The sequence below is a fragment of the Marmota flaviventris genome, chromosome 17 (assembly GCF_047511675.1).
Source record: "Marmota flaviventris isolate mMarFla1 chromosome 17, mMarFla1.hap1, whole genome shotgun sequence".
NCBI classification, from domain to species: domain Eukaryota; kingdom Metazoa; phylum Chordata; class Mammalia; order Rodentia; family Sciuridae; genus Marmota; species Marmota flaviventris.
In genome coordinates this window covers 66,542,184-66,563,711 of record NC_092514.1, presented here as the reverse complement: position 1 = coordinate 66,563,711, position 21,528 = coordinate 66,542,184, and the positions used below count along the sequence as shown (strand labels likewise).

Below are 21,528 nucleotides of genomic sequence, written 5' to 3'. Positions count from 1 at the left end.
GAAAGGCAAAGAGGGGAGGGGCGGAGAAATTGTTTCAGGCAAAGACTCACCAAAGGGTAGTAAGGAGAAGCCTAACGATATTTGTGTATTCTTCAAGTATCTCTCCCAAGATAAATTTACATCTTACGAACAGAAAATGAATAACTTTCAGCACAATGCCCCAATTTACTGGTTTTGGTAATTAAGATGTTAACATTAGGGGGAGCTGGGTGAAGAATGCATGGGAATTCTCTGTACTTATTTGTGAAACTTTTCAGTAAGTCTAAGTAAAAAGTTTAAAAATAAAACCTTGGAAAGGTCACCTTCAATCTGTTTTAGAGTAAGTGGGGTTTTCATAAACAATTACTATCTCATGTTCTCTGAATTTGTTCTAAGCTTCTTATGGCTTTCTACATTCTCCCCTTTGAGTGCCTTGACAAACTCCTCATATCTAGTGCCAATTCAAATACAGTATTCAAGACCCACCTCTTGCTTAAAACCTCCTTCGATTACTACAGACTTTCTCAGATTTCCCAGCATTGTACGCTAATGTACAATTTTATTATGCATAATTATATAGTTTTCTAGTTCTTTTAAAATGCAATTTCTGATTATCATTACAATAAGAAAAATTCCCAGAAAGCAGTGATAAAATTCCACATCTTTTTGTGATCTTCCCCAGCACTGATCTAAGAGTACAGTAAATGCTTGTTAAGTCTATGCTGACTCATTCACTCATAAATTGTTCAGGAAAATAGAGATTTGGAAGTTCACATCATCCATTTATAGCCTTCTCTTTGCTATTAGACATGGAACATAGGATTGAGCCATTAGATAGCATCTAAGTATGGAAACTCTGATAATTTCTTATTCTCAGAAAGTCTCTAAAATGTGTATTTCCTTCAATCTAATAAGGTAGTTGGGATTGAATAAACACCATACTCTATATATTAGAATTGTGATAATTTATAGTATAGATCTAAATTATAAATCTTTAAAACCTCATTTAAAATTTTGTTAAAATTCTTTGTTCAATAATAACATGGAACATATAATAACATTAGCAACTGCCACAAGTAAGACTCAAAGATACCAATATTTTATGAGATATTTTCCATGACCCAGGGTTGCTTCCTTGGAGTATTTGTAGGATGTCCACTGATCTGTTAAAGTCATGCAGTGGGAACAAATGTCTATTTTCTTTGCCAAGAAAATACCATAGATGAATATTAAAAACAGTTATGTTAGCCAAAATTCACATCTGTATACACTTAAAAATGTAGCTCTTCCTTTTTTCAATAATAATTTGTAATACATTCTGAAAAATACAAAAAAAAAAAAGTTGTACGATACTCTACACCTGCCTGGGTTACTAGTGTTACAGCTGTAAGTGTAGTGACACAGGCTCTGCTACCATTGAGACTCCCAGTGTGCTCTAAATAGTGGAGTATGAATGTGCAGAAGTAACTCTACGGGCATCTGTTACCTATGTATCTTTAATACACAAATAATAGAAAGTTCAAGATATACTCTAGTGATATAACCAACCAAAAGAAATAAAATATTTTTAAAGCAAATACAATTTTAAATATGAAAGTTAGAGGGGTTTTCTACACAACTTGGGAATTCTAATATTTTAAAAAGTTTTCAATTATCACATGAATAGTTTTTTTTAACTTTTAAAAGGTAATTAATTCATGAAAATTTCAGATATCACTCACAATGCTTCAATTTTTTTAACCAATTTTTAAGTATGTGTGGAGAAGAAACATATTTGGTCTGATGCTGGAGAATAAAATATTTTGGGTCTGATTTAAAAACTATGATTTGCAGAAACTTTAAAATATTTAAATACTCAAGATTTTCAATCCAAAGGAATATTACAATATTTTAAAAGTATTTTTCTGTTATTTTTATTTTTAAAAAGATTGACTTCTCTGGAGAGTGAAATCTAAGAATGAGTTATATCTAAAATACAGGTATTTAGAACTATCTATCACTTTTCCTATCCTATGTTTGTTTACAATGTAATATTTAAAAAATCATATGTATGTCATAAAAAAAAACAAGTAAACTGGGAAGTTACATATCATATATTCATTTTCTTGAATTAATAGAATTCTTCATATGTTAGGTCTGTTCTGAGAGGCTATTTTCCAAAATTCACAAGTATAGTAATAAAATATATTACTGTGAGAAAAAATACATTGAAATATATGGCACTATTAAAATACAACTAATCTTTCACAGGAAAAACTACTAAATAATTGGTATTTATACGATTATCTGTGTAGAAAAAGAATCTATCACAAAAAAAAGGGACTAGAAGAAACATGAGTTTCGAAGGTTATATTGTATAAATGTCCAAAAGTCTAGTGTATTTCTACACATTAGCAATTAACAATTAGAAATTGAAATTAAAAACATAAATTACATAGAAGCTAACAAAATAGATACAACATCTATATGCCGAAAAGTATAAATACAGATGAAAGAAATTAAAGAAAACCTAAATAAATGGCAAGACCTTCCATGTACATGGATCAGAAGAATTTAAGATTTCACTTCTCTCCACAGTGAGATATACATTTAATACAAATTTTAAAAAAAGAAATCCCCTCAGGATTCTGTGTAGTTTTCATCACTCCACTTCTAAGAAAAGCACTGAAATTATCATAGCTCAAATAATTTTGAAGCACACACACACACACACACACACATACACACACACAGACACACACACACACACACAGAGTGTTGGACAATTCCCAGTCTTTCTCTAAAATTGCTTACAAATGCTGTAGTAATCAAGACAGTATGTGCTGGAAAAGGACAGGAGGTGCAGGTGAATGAAGGAATAACACAGTAGCAGAGCACAGTATACAGTCAGCTGATTTCCAACAAAGTTGCAAAGGTGATTCAATGAAGAAAGGACAGTCTTTTCAACAAATGGTGCTGAAACAACTGAATCTTAATTTATACCTTGTACTAGTTACAAAAGTTGACACAAAATGGACCACAAACATAACCACAAAGCCTAAAATGATGAAATTTGTGGGAGAAAACAGGAGAAAATCTTTGTGATCTGAGGTTAAGTATGTTCTCTATACATGAAAGAACAAACTGATAAACTGGACCTCACCATTCATGGAGAGAAAGAATTTACAAATCACATATCTTATAAAGAACTTGTATCCAGAATATATAAATAACTCTCAAAATACAGTAACAGAAAATTAAAAATTAAATTTAAAAATCTGAAAAAAAAATGGGTTGGGGTTGTGGCTCAGTGGCAGAGCACTTGTCTCACACATGTGAGGCACTGGGTTCGATCCTCATCACCACATAAAAATAAACAAACTAAAGACATTGTGTCCAAGGTATAATTAAAAATAATTTTAAAAAATCTGAAAAAATTTTTAAATAGGTTTTCACTAAGAAAGATATTCCAATGACAAATACACAGATGAACAGTATTAATATGCTAGACATTACTGGTCATTAGGTATACACCTGTGAAGAGAAATACCTATTATAGGATGGCTAAAAAAAATTACAAACTCAATACAAAGCACTGGTGAGGATGTGACATAGCAGAGCTCTCCTACATTGCTGGTGGGAGTGCAGAATAATAAAATCACTTTGGAAACAGTTCAGCAGTTTGTAATAAAGTTAAAAATTATACTTAACTTACAATCCAGTAATCCTAAAATTTATGTCTACACAAAATCTTTATGTGAATGTTAAACAACCCAAATATTCCTCAATTGGAAAACAGATAAACAAATTTTGATACACTGTACAGGGGAATATTTCTAACAATAAAAAGGAAGGAACTACGGCTACACACAAGTGAATCTCAAATGCATTATGCTAAGGGAAAGAAGCCAGATTCAAAAGGCTACATACTGAATAATTCACTGATATGACATTCCAGAAAAGGCAAATCTACAGTCTCAGAAAATAAATGACTGGTTACCAGGAGTTGGGCTAAAGGAAGGAAGCAGGCTGATGACCAAGGATCTGGAGGAATATTTGAGGTGATGGATGGGAACTGTTCTATCTCTTGACAGTGGTGATGGTTTGTCAAAACTTGCAGAACTGTACATAAACTCTATGTGAATTATGTATGTTTTTAAAAAAGAGGAATGAATGGAGAGTTGGAAGAATATAGAAAAGAGTCAGTATAGCCAGCAGTGTGTGGAGAAGGTAGGCAGGGATAGGTACCATCTTGGAGGGTGGGTGGTGAGTTACAGGTCTTCTAGGAAGAAGGTACAGCACATGTGAGGCTGTGGAGGGAGGTTGTCACAGCCTATTTGTGGAAAGGAAATTGTCAGGAGTGGGCACAGCAGAGATTGTGGGAAAGAAGTCGAGAAAAGTAGAAGATACACTCCACTCCTGTTGGGATGGCTATTTTAAAACAGACAACTATAGTGTTGGCAATGGAGAGACTGGAAGCCCTGTGCCCACACTGCTAGTGGGAATGTAAAATGGAGCAACCATTATTAAAAGACATATGGCAGTTCTTAAAAAGAAAGAAAGAAAGAAAGATCATATCTACCAATTTCACTTCTAGGCATACATATGAACTGAAAGCAGGAGGAAGAATAGATTTCTGGAAGTCCATGTTCAGAGCATCATTATTCACAGTAGAGAAAAGGCAGAAGCAACCTAAGTGTCCATCAACAGATGCGTGGATAAATAAAATGTGATAAATACACACAATGAAATCTTATTCAGTCAAATAAAAGGAAATTCTGACACATGCCACAGCATGGATGAACCTCAAAGACATTATGCTAAGTGACATAAGCCAGACATAAAAGGGCAGCCACTATATGATGTCTTATCAGGGACTCCAGTCAGAAACATAGACCGAATGTAGAGTGGTAACACAGGTCAAAAGGAGGAGCAATGGGGAGTTATTGTTGAATGGGATAGTGTCAGTTTTTCAAGATGAAAAAAGCCCTGTGGATGGATGGCGGTGATGTACTTAATGCCACTGAACTGTGTAGTAAAAAAATGGTTAAAATGGTGAATTTCAAGTTATACATATTTTACCATGATTTAAAATTAATTAAAATAAATATGGAAAAATAAAGAAAGATTAGAGAGGAGAAATAAGATCATGCAAATCTTTGCCCATACAGCCTAGCAGATGTGACATTGTTTGGGGCAGTGGTACTTTGTAAGTTTTTAAGCAGGGGTGGGGTGGGGTGGGTGGAGAATGTTATTAGTTCACAATCTACATCTTCCACAAAGTCTTCCCAGTTACACCTATTTCTCCCAGACTTCTAGACACCTTCCTGCCGCTTCCCAGGGCATGCAGTCCAACAGAGCGAGACGATGCCCTTGATTTCAGTTCAGTGTAATCACAGTTCTACCTCTTCTATTATCCCTGTCTCTGATCAACTTAATCTCCGTGAGAGGCTGTTTTTATATCACCCACGTGGCAATAACATCTCATTTTTAGCAAGCAAGATCCCTCTAGGTAGATATCTCAGTCTTACCTTCTTCTCCTTATGGCCAGACAGTTCTGGGTCTCTCAGGGGCCGCAACCCGACAGCTTGCTCTACTATGGGAGCATTATTATTCTCTTCTTCCATCCCTATCTGTCCCAGGGCTTGAATTTCCTCAGGAGATAGGAAGTCTAATATCAGAGAGGTCCACGTCTCCTATGGTCCCCATTAAGATCCCAGATGTAATGATGAGAGTGAGCCCCATGCGCAGGCTACAGGATGGGCAGAGCTGCTGCTATATGCCTTCAATGTCTCCCTGCCCTGATAGAAAGGTGACATGGGCCCATGGGCTTAGTGTTTGAGAAATCCCCAGTCTCTAAGGAAGGGGTGAGGCAGGGCCAGTGACATCATAATCAGACTGCTAGGTTCCTGTTGTCACTACAGCAATGCCAGCACTCTCTTTCCTTTGTGATGCCAGTCTCCCAGGGGCAAAAGCAGGAGAAGCAGACTGAAGCCTCTCTAAGGCTTAGGAACAGGGCAACAAAATGACCAGAAGATGACTTCTGAACATCACTGTTCATCTTACAAAGTGTTATAACATAGAACATTTAGGAAGTACAGAAAAATACAATGCAAAAATCACATATGATTTCATCCCCCAAAGAATTGAACTGCCATATTTCTCTCCCTTTTTTCCCTGAGTGTGAATTCCTCCATGGCTTACTTTCTCAGTCTCTCATCCTCCATCAAAGCCATTGGAAAGCTATGTTAACTCTAAACATATCCAGAATCTGACCCCCTCTCCTGCTCCCACTGTGGGCTAAGTCATCATTATCTTCTTATCTGGACTAACTGGCTTCCCATTTTTGTTCTCATGTAGCTTAGAGGACCCCTCTGTGATGCAATACTCTCATGTTGTCCCATTACTCAGAGTTAAGGCCCGAGTCCTTGGAATGACCTTGAAGCAATGATCAGAGCCTTGGAATCCCTCTCATCATATTCTGCCCTCTCCCCATTGTCCACTGCACTGTGTCCATAATGGTTTCCCTACTGATCCTTAGCCATGCCAGCCCCACTCCTGCCTTAGAGCCATTAAAGTGGCTATTCCCTTGTCAGCAATTTCTTCCTCCAAAAGTTGTCATGGCTCACTCAACTCCTTCATTTTGCTCAAATGCTATCTTCCTGATGAAGTCAACTCTGATCACACTATTTAAACAGAACCAACCGTGGTATTCCAGAATCTTCCTTATTCTTCTCTATCATTTCAATAGGAAAGACATTTTTCAAAATTCTGTTATGTGTATATGTGTGTGTATGTTTGTGTGTACGTATTTATATATAAAAATCAATGCTTACAGTCTGTCTGTCTTGCTGTAATGAGCTCAGAGGGGATAGGAGTATCTGCCTGCTTTGTTCACTGCTATGTCCCAACCACCCAGGATGTCTGTACACAAGACAGGCACCAAACGTGGAAAGCACTGAGTGTACCATTGTCTACTGACTATCCCCAGCATCTCTTTTTCTCTTAAAAAAATAACAACCTTCCCTCTTCTATTACTGTCCATGCTTCCAGGTCCCTGCTTCCACAGATGTGGACTGGGACAAAATTATCTCCAGTGGAATATGAGAATGATGTGTGCAACTTCCATAGCACTTCCTCAAAATAAAATGGCCTGTCCTTCTCTTCATCTCTCTACTCTGCCCCCCGTCATCCCTTGCCACTAATTAAGAAATGTTGTCAACTGGAATATCAGCCTTTAATACAGACTTGAATCCACCATATTAAGGATAAAAGAGGCATCTCAACAGCTAGGTTGGATTCCTATGTGACTTTGTGTAACAAAATCATTTTCTCAAACTGGTACAGCCAATATGGAAAGCAGTATGGAGCTTCTTTGGAAAACTGGGAATGGAGCCACCATTTGACCCACCTATCCCCCTCCTTGGACTATACCCAAAGGACTTAAAAACAGCATACTACAGGGACACAGCCACATCAATATAGCAGCACAATTCACAATAGCTAAACTATGGAACACAATAGCTAAAATATGCCCTTCAACAGATGAATGGAAAAAAAATGTGGTATATGTACACAATGGAATATTACACAGAAGAATGAAATTATGGCATTTGCTGCTGAATGAATGGAACTGGAAAGTATCATGCTAAGTGAAATGAGCCAACCTCCAAAAACAAATGCCGAATGTTTTCTTTGATATAAGGAGTCTGATTCATAGTGGGATACGGAAGGGGAGCATGGGAGGAACAGCGAACTCTAGATAGGGCAGAGAGGTGGGAGGGGAGGGGACAGGGGGTTAGAAATGATGGTGGAATGTGATGAACATCATCATGCAAAGTACATGTATGAAGACATGAATTGGTGTGAACATACATTATATACATACTACCAGAGATATGAAAAAATGTGCTCTATAGTGTAATATGAATTGTAATGCATTCCACTGTCATATACAAAAAAATCAGTAAAAAGTGAATATTAAAAAAATAATTTTCTCACCCCACTGGGTTATCCTAATGCTTACAGACTATTCTGTGTGAGAGAAATAAACTTCCCTATCCTTCCAATATCCTTTTTATAAACGCTTAGGCTCAAGTACCATATACAATTTTTCTCTTTTGATTTATTGATACAATGAATCATACTTTAAGTGTTTCTAGTATCAAACTATCCTTGCATTCCTGAAATAAACACCATGTGATCACGGTGTATAACATTTTAACTGTGCTACTTGATTCTTTTGCCTGATGAATTTTTTACAATATCATAATGGAGACCAATAATTTTTAGATGGATGACTTTTTAAGGTTTTGATGTCTATATTATGCTAACCAAGGAATATATTACCAGGTTAAAGAGATGGATATTTTTAAGGTCCATAATAGATTACCAAAAGCTTTCATTCCCATTATCAGCACTTTAGAGTTTTTATTCACTCATTCTTGGCATTTGTTATTATTAACAAAAAAGTGATACTTGGTATGACTTAAAATAAATTACTTTTTCAATATGTCAAAAACAGAATATATTCCTAATTAGTATTTCCTTGGTTACTTGTGAGAATAAAGAGATTTATTTTAAGTTAGTTGTATTTTTTTTTCTGACCATGCACTTTCTGTTTTTCTACTTTGTCTATAATATATTTAATTTAAATTACTTGATTACTTTCAATTATCAACTTATTTAATCTTCACAATACTGGATCAGGAAATCCAGGTCCACAGAAAATAAATGCTGTTACAAACAAGTGTTAGAGCCAGATTTGACTCTAAGCTCTGAACTCTTCCACTGTACCACACCCACAGCACGGTGCAACTTCAGAGACTCAACCTCACACCTAGTACTCACAGAACATCTAAACCAGGAGTCAGGAGTGTAGAATGGGGAGGCACTAACCCTTCACCCCAGCTTCCCTGAGTCTCCTAATAAATAGGAAATAATTTAGGTTCTATGTGCATACAATGCTACTGAACTGTTGATGTATGGAAAAAACATCAGTTAGGCTGTCTGGAATATTAAAATAATTATAATCTAGTTATCTATAACCTAAGGTCAGTTCTACGGTCAGAAAGGCACTCATTTAAAATAATGTTTTGACAACTGTAACACTAAAGTTATGGGATTCATAAGAAGAAAAGAAGCAAATATTACCTATAAAGTATCCTGGTAGCTAAAGTGACATATAACAGCATTGAGGCTGGGACATGTTTAAGAGTGAAAATGGTTGGGGAAATGCTAAGTCATATAAGACACTAAGACAACAGGTATAAACTGCGACTTTTCTGGACAAATCAGGATGCACGAGTGTTGAGCTATCAAACCAGTACCATAAATTATGATTTTGTTCTTATTTGTAGTAATTTCATCATGTTAAAAATACTAATATTTTACTCCCCTCGACACCCAGGTGAGAGGGGCCTTCCCCCTCGAGGAGGGAGTGCCCTCTACCCTGGGTGCGGTGGGAGCTCCCCCCGACACCCAGTGACATGGAAAAAGATACAAGTCCAATAAGTCTTATGGCTTTGCTACGAGGATGAGAGGATCAAAAGGCATACACAGTTGTTAACACTAATCTTAAATACATGCACACACCAAAAAACCCCAAACTGACAGGGTGTACTTGCTCATGCACATGCACACATAGCACAAACACCGGCTTCTTTTATTTGCTCCCCATTCTCTGGGTTTAGATATCAACCTCTGAAGATAGCAAATAAACTGCTGTATTTTCAATAACTTCTTAAGTCAAATCAAAATCTTTTGCTGCACTGACATAAGAGATTCTCAATTTTTCTAGGTAGAATTTTTTTTCACATAATTCAAAAAGAGAAAAACAACAACTTCTGGTCAATGGAAGAATTCCCATTTTTAATGGCTCTACTGGAACATTGGAGAGTTAGAGAATAACAAGGAAGAATTACTCTTATAAATTTTAAATGCTCAATTTATGGTTCATTTATAATTCTACATTTTGTTTTCAAATAATCTTAACATAAAATACACTGACTTTTAATTTTCTCCAAATAAAACATTTTTTTCTAGGCTTGGAAAACTCTGAAGGTAAGTTATTGATTGGACCTTCCAGACTGCTAGAAAACAGAAGTGCTCTCTGACATGCAGCAAAGAGGCAGGGAGAGGATAAACAGAAGACTCTAGGAAGCCAAAAGGCCGTCATCAGGGAGCAGCCTGTCCTCATGTGTCACAGCTGTGACTGCACAGTATATTGTGCTTTGCAACTCCACTCAAGTAAGGGTGAACTTTTGACAATGCAAATGCTCAAGCATAAGTGATGATAAATACCTGCTCTATTTTTTTAAATACATGAACAGCTCAGATATGATTCCAGTTTTGATTTTCACCTTGTGAAACAGGTGACTCACATCAGAACTCAGACAAATTAGGAAGAAGCTGGAGTTGAAGTTTGGTTAAAAAACAAAACAAAACAAAAAACCCCAAAACACTACCTCTTGTTACATAGAAGATATATAAACTGATATAACTAAAACACCTGAATTGGTTTGATTTGGCATTTTGTGAAAATGGCAACAAAAGTTTTTGCTTTTGTATAAAGCAAGATATAAACCCTTCCATCATTCAAAGACATATTCAAATTCTCAACTTTAATATACACGAACATTAATTTATTGCTCCTAAAATATGTACACATCCTTAGTTTTCCAAGTTGACCTTTTTTTTTGTATTTTTTCTTTTATAGTCATGTTTAGAGGTGTCACTGCAGTCCATTATACCAGGCTGAAGCTATATAATCTCAGAGAAATACCAACATCAAATTCATCATCATTCATGGGTTACTATAAAAATTATACTGGATGTCATTTGTCAATTGATTTTGTAAATCTTAATATTTAATTTTAAAATTTAAAGATATAAACTTCACTTTTTTTAGTAAAGAAAAAAGTCAAGGAAAAGATCAAAGTTGGAAGGACAGAACTAAGATTAGAAATCCTTTTTAAGCCAAAATGACAATGTCTCTATAAGTTAATATTAATCCGGTAATTATAAATTTCAAAGGTTTAAGTAGCTTCTATGACCTTAGCTTTTTTGAATAATCATGCCATACGGAGCCTTTCTTAAATTTGAAAAAGATGCTGAACTGTTGCTCAGAATCTTTTAATGACTTCAGGCTGGCGGAATTCCAGCATAATCCTCAGCTACCACTTAAAATTACAGACCAGGAACCCATACTGGTGAATGCAATGTCAAATTCATAAGCGCCTTTTACTTAGCAGAGTACACTGAAAAAAATGTGTGAGATGTTAATATATATTAAAATATCAAAATGTTAAGCTTAAAGAAACTATAGTGGAGAATTCACAACAGAAAAGATGAATAGATCAGACTCAATAAAAACAAATTTTTTGTGTGTCTCAAAAAATTAAAAGGCAACTACCAAAAATACTTGCCACAATGATGATAAGAGCTTTATCATTCTAAATGGAAAAAGAGTTCATGTAAATTTATGAAAAATCATAAGGACACAGAAACTGGCAAAACTAATATGAATAGGTAATCCACAGGCAATGAAATACAAATAGGAAATCTATTATAAATGTTCAATTTCTTGCTCTTAAAATGCAAATTAAAATAACCAATTTCATAAAACAGCAAAAGTTAAGGAAAATATTAATAATACTAAGAATGGGTTGGGTCAAACAGATACTCTATCAGGATAAATATAAATTAGTACAAATTTTCTGAAATGCAATTTGACCCAGTAATTATACAAGGATTTTAACCTAAGAGGGAAAAAATTGGAAATGTTGACAACGAAATTTTTGTACAAAGATACTAATCTCCACATAAAATATATATTTTTTAAAAATATAAATGTTCCAAAATAAAAGAAAAACACAATAAATTATGCTACACCCATAAAATGGAATACCATAAAACAATGATCAGTATATTCTCAATGAATTTCAAATAAAATTTGAATATTCTTAGTGTAAGTTTTTAAAAAGCAAGAGAAAGAATTGTTTACTTAGCATGGTCTCAGCCAGCTAAGTGTGGACAGCTATTTTGCATACATGTAATTTATTACCATTAATTATATCTGGGCCATGTTAAGTAATAGGGAGTTTAATATGCATCTCTACTTTCCTTCTGTTCAAGGAAAGGTTATTGTAAAAATAGCTGAAAAGTTTTCTGAAATAATGATAAAATTTAAATGCCAGGGTTTTAATCGATCTTCTGAAAATTACTATCATCACTTAGTAATGTTCTTTAATTTTTCAAAGGTTCATATTTTATGGACTTTATTTCAATTCTGTTTGAGAAGATTTTAAAAGAGAAAAAAAGAAATGCTCCCTTTGCAAATGCCAATCATTTACTCTCTTGGATTCTCTACTTCAAGCATTTTGACCTTGTGGAGCTATCGCACATTTCTTTTAACTCAAGGCCACTGAAGATCTCATCTAGGTCTAAACAGCTGCTGACAGATACCGAGGTAGGAGCTGGACTTAGGAATTCTTTTATAACCTTAACATTGTAAGTGCTACTGAAATAAACCAGGCCCAGAGGGAATGTTACATTTAGATTGTTCATTATTCTGGTGCTATTGACCTCTTCTCTTAGAACCTCAATTTTATACTCAATGACAAAAAAATTAATTTCTAAAACCTTTCATTCTGACTGAATTTTGAACTGCTAGCAAATATTTTGACCCAGATTTATTTAAACATGACAAAACATTCAACTTTTTATAAAAATCTGTGTGAAGAATCAAGTAGTTTCCAGAATGACACAACAGATTAGAAACTAAATTACTGGAATATTAGTGCAAAATCAAACTTTCAGAGTAGAAACTCAAATGTTTATTAATTTTTGTAGGAAAATTAAAACTATATCTAAAAAATTATGCTTTTTGTTTAATTTATTAATATGGAGGAAACCACAACACTAAAATAACCCAAATGAATAGATGATTGACCTTTTTTTTTTAAGACAGATGTCACCACGTTGTCCAGGCTGGCTAGAATTTCTGGGCTCCAATGATCTTCCCACCTCAGCCTCCTGGTAGCTGCACTACTACACCAAGCTTACAAACATATGAACACAAATATGCATCTTGTACTACCCAAAGTATTTATGTGTTGAAATCAAATCTGGATAAGTTAATAACATTCCCATCATTCGCATTCCCATTCACAGGGGCTATGCTGAATTTCATAGTTGATCACCCATTTATTCATTCATCTAACAGTTAATGAATGCTGATTTTGTGCAAAGTACCAAGATTGTGAAGCTTTAGAAACTAATATTTCATAAAGCATGTTTTTGACTCAGTCCATTTTGCATTTGGAAATGCTAAACTCCTTTAATTAAGTAAAAACATCTATCAATTGGAAATACAAATAACTCATCATATTAAGAGCTCAGTGCTTGGATTTTTTTTTTTTTTTTTTTTTGCTTTTGTTTTTCTATCTATCTACCTACCTACCTACCTACCTACCTACCTATCTAACTTTAGTCAGCACTTGGATTTCATCATATGGCTTTGGTGGTTGGCAAATTCCTCCAATTCAACAAAAATCAAACTCTTGGCACTAAACTCCAGCCTACTTGCTGCTGTATGCCCTTTCCCCAGACTGTCCCCCTGCCAACACGTCCCTGCATTCTGGCTAACCTCCCCAGTGCTGTCTTCATGTCAACTAAGATTACTAAAATTACTAAGTTCACTCTATCTTCTTGCTTTACTTATATTCTCAGGTCAGCTCAGGAACATTCCATTCTTCCACACTCATACTGTCCCTACTCTCTCTTCTATCTACAGGACAACTCTGATTCCATTTCAGCAGATTCCTTCCCCTCCTCTTCCTTTCAGTGGCATCCTCCCACCTTGCTTAGCCTGGCTGCTTCATTTTATTGAAACTCCACACCTAAGCTGACTACTGTCGTCTTTACTAAGACTTTTAGCTTTCAGGGTTGGGGCTGTGGCTCAGTGGCAGAGCGCTTGCCTAGCACGTGTAAGGTACTAGATTGGATCCTCAGCACCACATAAAATAAAGTTATATAAAAAGAATTTTAGATCTAAGGTCTTCTCAAGTCTTGTCACTGAACTTCTCCATACTTTACCCATCCTCTTTTTCCCTCTCCCTAGGCTAAACACAAGCCTCCTGTCGCTCATTCATTTAATATACTTGGGTGATTAACACATACCACATGCCAGGTTTTTAAAGCATTAACAGTACAGGAATGAATAAGATGGACATGCTCATGGAGTGATGTTCTAGTGGGTGGGAGGGAACAGAGAATTAAAAAGCCAACATAAAAAGATTATTTTAGATAGAACTAATAAATGAATTCAGCAAAGTATCAAGATATAAAATCAACACACATTAATCAAAGGCATTTCTGTTCATCAGTGACAAATCCTCTGAAAGAGAAACTAGGAAAATCATTCATCTACAATAGCCTCAAAAAAAAAAAAAAAAAGAAAGTACTTGGGAATCAACGAAATAGGTGAAAAACCTTTACAATGAAAACTACAGAACGCTAAAGAAAGAAACTAAAGAAGACCTTAGAAGATAGAAGGATCTACCTTGTTCTTGGATAGGCAGAATTAATAGTCAAAATGACCACACTACCAAAAGTAGTATACAGATTTAATGCAATCCCAATCAAAATCCCACTGGCAATCCTCATAGAAATAGAAAAAGCAATCACGAAATTCATATGGAAAAATAAGAGACCCAGAATAGCCAAAGCAATCCTTAGCAAGAAGAGTGAAGCAGGAGGCATTACTATACCAGATCTTAAACTATACTACAGAGCAACAGTAACAAAAACAGCATGGTACTGGCACCAAAATAGACCTGTAGACAACGGTATAGAATAGAAGACACAGAGACAAACCCACATAATTATAGTTATCTTATATTAGACAAAGGCACCAAAAACATGCATTGGAAAAAAGATAGCCTCTTCAACAAATGCTGCTAGGAAAACTGGAAATCCATATACAACAAAATGAAATTACACCCCTATGTCTCACCATGCACAAAACTCAACACGAGGTAGGTAGATCAAGAATCTAGAAATTAAACCATAGACCCTGCACCTAACAGAAGAAAAAGTAGGCCCAAATCTCCATCGTGTTGGATTAGGCCCCGACTTTCTTAATAAGACTCCTATAGTGCAAGAAATAAAATCAAGAATCAATAAATGGGATGGAGTCAAACTAAAAAGGTTCTTCACAGCAAAAGAAACAATCAACGAGGTGAACAGAAAGCCTACAGAATGATAACAAATTTTTACCACACACACATCAGATACACATCTAGGATATATAAAGAACTCCAAAATCTTAACACCAAAAAAACAAATAACCCAATCAATAAATGGGCCAAGGAACTGAACAGACACTTCTCAGAAGGGGAGATACAATTAATCAACAAATATATGAAAAAATGTTCAACATCTCTAGCAATTAGAGAGATATAAGTCAAAACTACTCTAAGATTTCAACCAGTCAGAATGGCAGCTCTTAAGAATACAAACAACAAGTGTTGGTGAAGATGTGAGGAAAAAGTCACACTCATACATTGCTGATGGAACTGCAAATTGGTGCAGCTGACAGGGAAAGCAGTATGGAAATTCCTTGGAAAACTAGGAATGGAACCACAAGTTGTCCCAGCAATCCCACTCTTCAGTTTATACCCAAAGATCTTAAAAACAGCAAACTACAGGGACACAGCCACATCAATGTTGATAGCAGCACAATTCACAACAGCTAAACTGTGGAACCAATTTAGATGCATTTCACTAGATAAATGGATAAAGAAAATGTGGTATATACACACAGTGGAATATTATTCAGTATTAAAAGAGAATAAAATCATGGAATTTGCAGGTAAATGAATGGAGTTGGAGAATATAATGCTAAGGGAGGTAAACCTATCCCAAAAAACCAAATGCCAAATGTTTTCTTTGATATGAGGATGCTGATCCATAATGGGGGTGGGGGGAATGGGAGGAATGGAGGAACTTTAGATAGGGCAAAGGGGAGTGAGGGGAAAGAAGTAGCCTTAGGGGTAGGAAAGATGGTGAAATGAGATAGACATCATTACCCTAAGTACATGTATGAAAAAACAAATGGTGTGACTCTACTTTATGTACAACCAGAGACATAAAAAATTGCACTCTATGTGTGTACTATGAATTGAAATGATTTTTGCTATCATATATAACCAATTAAAATAAATAAAAATAAATTTAAATTAAAAAAAGACGATTTCAGAAAGTAAGAAGAGATATGAAGACAATAAAACAGTGGGATGAAGTGTGGTATAAGAAGCCAGACTTTAAGATGGGTGCAGTATCACACACTTGTAATCCCAGTGGCTCGGGAGCCTAAGGCAGGAGGATCACAAGTTCAAAGCCAGCCTCAGCAACGGTGAGGCACTAAGCAACTCAGTGAGATCCTCTCTCTAAATAAAACACAAAATAGGGCTTGGTATTGGCTCAGTGATCAAGTGCCCCTGAGTTTAATTCCTGGTACCCTCCACCCCGCCAAAAGAAGCCAGACTTTAGACAGAGAGGTCAGAGAAAGATGTTAAGAAGTATAGCACCATGAGAAAGAGGCCAGCTATAAGAAAATCATAGACAGCTACAGGCAGAAGATGCAGGTGTAAGAACCTCGAGGCAGGAGACAGTGGGGCAGTTCCAGGAATGAACCCTGCCACATGTCCTGCATGTACCCCTAAAGCCAAGGGCTGAGGTCGGTCAGGGCTGTGATTTCGATAGGCCCTCCTCTGGCGCACCACTGACTATTCTCCATACCAAAAAGCTCTTCCTCTTCACCAGTCCCTTTTTCCTGTATGCTAAAATGCTTGAGACATAAGCAGACTAAAAACACATTTTCTTTAACTCCTGCTCTTTGGAACTGTAACTTCCTGTTTTTGCGGTTACTGTTGTTTGTGGTGCTGGGGATCAAACCCAGGGCCTCATGCATGCTAGGCAAGTGCTCAATCTCTGAGGTACATCCCAGCCAAACTTCCTAATTTTAAAATCAAATTTTCACAAACAATGGAGCGTTCACTGGTCTGCACTTCCTCACTCTCCTTTTGTGACCATGTTCTGCCTACGCTATCATTTTCAGTGCCCTGTCCAAGATCATCAATGACTTCTCAGTTTCAAGTCCAGTGACCTTTTCTCAACCCTCATCCTTCCTGACTTTCTGTCACATTCTTGACAATCCTCCTTTTCAAATATTCCTTTCCCCTATTTCCATGAAAATATATACTTCTCATATTTCTTTCACCTTGATCACCCTTCTGACTGTTTCTTCCCTAAGTTCTCAAATGCAGTTGTTCCCTTAAATTCTTCCATTACAAATGTTCCAATTTTCTTCTTCTTTCCCTCTATTTTCTTCTACCCCCTTCTTTCTTTCTTTAATACTCTCATTACTCCCAAGGCCTCAGCTCACACCCTCTCTATGAGTGAACCCTACAGCTGCTTCCCCCCACCCTCCTGCCTTTTCTTAGGATACACAGAAATGTTCTCTCAGCAGCAAGTGAATGTCACAGCTCTGTGTAGGGTGGCACTTCAAACTGAACCTATTCCTAACTACAGTCATCTTTTCTATCCAAACCAGAAACTTCTCCTGTTTTCAACTAATTAAGAGTTGAAGTTGTACTTGAGTCTAATCAATGCCATCTCCGGGGTGATTCTCCATTCAATTGCCAGAGACACCCCCAAATCTCACATAGCTCTAGCTCCCTCAGGGCCTTTCACCTGGATAGCTCAGTCCCAGTCAACCCTTCTACTTCTGTGATACCTGGCCTCACAGAATCATTTCCTAATTATCACCTGAATCTTGACACTTCATCTCAGACAATCTCAGTAGCTTCTCACTGTTTACCCTAGGCAGTTGAAGCCTTATCGCCAGCTGGGCACACTGGTGCATGTCTGTAATTCCAGTGGCTCAGAAGGCTGAGGCAGGAGGATTGCAAGTTCAAAGCCAGACTCAGAAACTTAGTGAGGCCCTAAGCAACTCAGCAAGCCCTGTCTCTAAATGAAATATAAAAAGGGCTGGGATATGGCTCAGTGGTTAAGCACCACTGGATTTAATACCCAGAACCAAAAAAAAAAAAAAAAAAACCAAGAGAAAAAAACCCCACAACCAACTTGTCACCATTTTGGGAACTTCCAGTGATCATTAAACTATCTTTTAGCCTGACCACCCCACTTGGCTTGGCCAGCCTGTAAGCCATACAAATAGTTTTATTCGTTCTTGCTTTGTATTTATTTCCTTTGACCTGAAATGCCTTCTTCTATGTCTATTTGTCTAAATCCTACATATCACTATGTCTAGTTCAAATGACATCTACTTCAATTAATTTCCCCTGATTTCCATAACAGAAAATTATTTTCCCCAGTTTCACTTCTACTTGCATTATAGTTATCTGCATGTGTCTCTCTCTGTGGTCACTACCATTTTATAACACAGTTGGCGAAATCCCTTTCAAGTGTGAGTTGGATCACATCAATTTTTCTGCTCAAAATCCACCAAGCTTCCTCCACTTGCAGTCAAAACAAAGCCTTTCCCATGGCCCATGTCTGACCTGGCCTGGGTCCTGAGATCTTCCTTGGCCTCATCTCCCTTCTCTGAGGTCCTCATTCCCAGTCATACCAGCACCCTAGCTGTTCTCCAAGAAGCCAAGCTCACTCTTCCCTCCTTAGCTCCACTTTTCTATTTATTTCTGGGTTCTGATCTGTGCTGCCAAAGGGCAGACTGCTGAAATCTGACTTTCAGTTGAATTAAGACACTGTAGAGCAAACACCTCAGGAACGCAGTCGGGGAGCAATAGTGAGAATGGAGAACTGTACTCTCTGAGGGTTTGACATTATTTGAAGACAAAGAAGAGGTAGAGAAACTGAATAGAATAAGCTGATTCTTAAATTATTTTTTTCAAGTTTCCTAAGATACAGATGCAAATTGTCCAAGGGGCAATTTATAGTTGTATGATTATTAACAATTTACATTTGAGTACCTGGTTAAAATATTTATGTTTTCAGAACATCAAAAGTAAGGACATTTGAGGTTATAGCTTAAATATCAGTCAATCCAAAATACATAAACACTATATAGACATTATTTCACTAACATATAATTCTAAAGAAGCTTTTCTTATTTTTTACTAAAGAATCAACTTGGAAATCATGTTATCATTTGTGTTATAAAAAACTATAAAGTCCAGAAATAATTATCAGACATCTGAGAAAATTTGAAACAGTCTAATCTAGGAAAATTCATTGTTACAGCCCAGGAATCCCTAATCAGCATAATACTTGACAACATTATAATACTGCTGCATTGCACCACATATTCACTTACTAATGAATGTTCTGTATAATCCCTTCCACAAAATTCATGGATAAAGTTAGGAAATTACCTAGATTATTTTAGCTGTGTTTAGAAAAGAAACTGAAACTGCTCCTTAAAGCACTTAAACTGTTTATAAATTTGAAGAGTAAGTCCATGTCTATTACTTTTTAGAGATTAACCATGAGAGTGATGTGAGTGGGTTTAAAGATGGCTTCACCTGTATATTAAAAATTCCAGTGAGGTGTCTCACCTTCTCCAGTGTCATCTCTGTCTCAGCAGCGTGAGTCTTCTTCAGCTCTATCTTCATCTTTTCTGATTCAGCCTTCAGCTTACTGACAACAGTCTCATGGTCCCTCGCAGCCCTTTGCTTTTCCTCCTCACGAAGAAGACCAAGTTCTACCAGCTGCTGTTTACGCTGTGAGTTTACACTGATCAGCTCTTCTCTCAGCTTGTGAACTTGGGCCTCCATGTCCGAAACAACCTTGATTTTAAAAACAGAAAAGAGTCAGGGGATATGAATAGGAAAGTGACAACAGGCCAATTACAAAGTATAAAACACAAAGTATTAAAAAGTTCACCTTTTCTTTTCTTCCTTCCTGCCTACTTCCCTTCCCTTCCCCCATTATTGTATTCTCTCATCCCATGCCATCAACTCCAGCTCAGAGGTAAATACCTCTTGGAACGTTTTACCATAGACTTGTATCCTGAAACAGCATAATGTGTAGTTTTGTTTCTAATATGTATGAAATGAATGTTACTTGTATTTTTCTGATTTGCATTTCAGATATTCAGTATCATGTTCCTAAAATTTATCCAACATTATCTATTGCATTTTTGTTTTTTATTTCATTATCTGCCTTTGTTTTTTACATTCTTCCTCCTATTTTGCTTGGGTTTATTTTGTATTCCTTCTTTTAAATTCTTATTTAGAATATTTATTTCGGTACCTCAGTGAGTACATCCCCAATCCTTTTTATTTTTTGAGACTAGGCTGGTCTGGAGCTTGTGATCCTCTTACTTCAGCCTCCTGAGTCTTTGGGATTACGAGCACGTGCCACAGCATGGCATCATCATTTACTTTTAGCCTTTCTTTTCTAAGACTCTAAATGTCTCTCTTTATATTGCTTTAGGACCATCTCTTAGGTTTAGATATATGGCATTTTCATTATCATTTAGTTCAAAACATTTTTTAATTCTCTTTTTATCCTTTGACTGATGTGTCATTTGGCAGCATCTTTCTTAATACCTAAGCATACGGAATATATTCATCTCATTGGGCTGCCATAACAAAGAGCCACAAGCTGGGTATATTATAAGAGGAGAAACTTACTCTCTTGCAATTCTGCAGGTGGAAATCTAAACACTGAGGTGTTGGAAGAGTTACTCCTGGGGAGGGTCTGAAGCAGAACCTGCTCCAGTGTTTTCTTGGTAGCTTCTGGTATTTGCTGGCAGTCTTGGGTTCCTTGGTTTGTAGACACATCATTCCAGTTTCTGCCTCTACCTTCACATGATCTGTTCTCTCTGGAGATTTATTTCCTTCCTTTTAGTCTTACTTGGTTTAGGGTCAAGGAACGTAGTATATCTTGCATTAATTTTTTGAAAATTGTTGAGATTATTTGATGGCAAGCCACAGAATCAATTTTTTAAAAGCTTCATGTGTTATTTCTAGCAAATGTGTATTCTATCGTTTCTGCAGTTGAGTACTATGTTCTACACATGTCCATTGCATCAAACTTCTGTAACTACTGATTTTTTTTCCACATAATGCACTTTAAAGTGTGCACTAAAATCAGATGAATGTTGATTTCCCCCCAATTTTTCATTTCCCTGGTAGATTTGTCTATTTCTCTTTATATCGCCCGAAGTTTCCTTTATATTATTTGAGGTCATAAAATCCATAGAAATGCTATATCTACTCACTGATTGGATTTTTGTTACCAAATGATTCTCAATTTCTTTTTCTCCAGTACTGATGGTACCTTAAGTCAGTTCTGTCTGTGATAAACAGATTTGAATACTAGCTTTTTTTCCGGGAAGAGTATTTGCTTGGTATATTTTTTTTTATCCAATCTTTTCCTCTAAACCTTCTTGCATCCTTAATTTTTAGAGAAAGATATAACAGCATACAGATTTTGAATTTTCTTTTTGAAATGAAAATAATATTTGTCTTTTAAATGGGCATTTAGTCCAATTAGTTTGTATATATTGCATATTTTCCT

The 21,528-nt window shown here is 36.2% G+C and overlaps 1 protein-coding gene across 5 annotated transcripts in view; it reads right to left on the bottom strand.

Annotated features, from left to right (window-relative positions):
* Nucleotides 1-21,528, bottom strand: part of Cep112 (centrosomal protein 112) — a 466,461-nt gene that overhangs the window by 151,051 nt on the left and 293,882 nt on the right. For all 5 annotated transcript variants that reach the window (XM_071603145.1, XM_071603146.1, XM_027946274.2 and 2 more), the window contains one exon: nt 19,560-19,790. In XM_071603145.1, the coding sequence (XP_071459246.1) occupies nt 19,560-19,790 (231 nt within the window). The remainder of the gene's footprint in view (nt 1-19,559; nt 19,791-21,528) is intronic.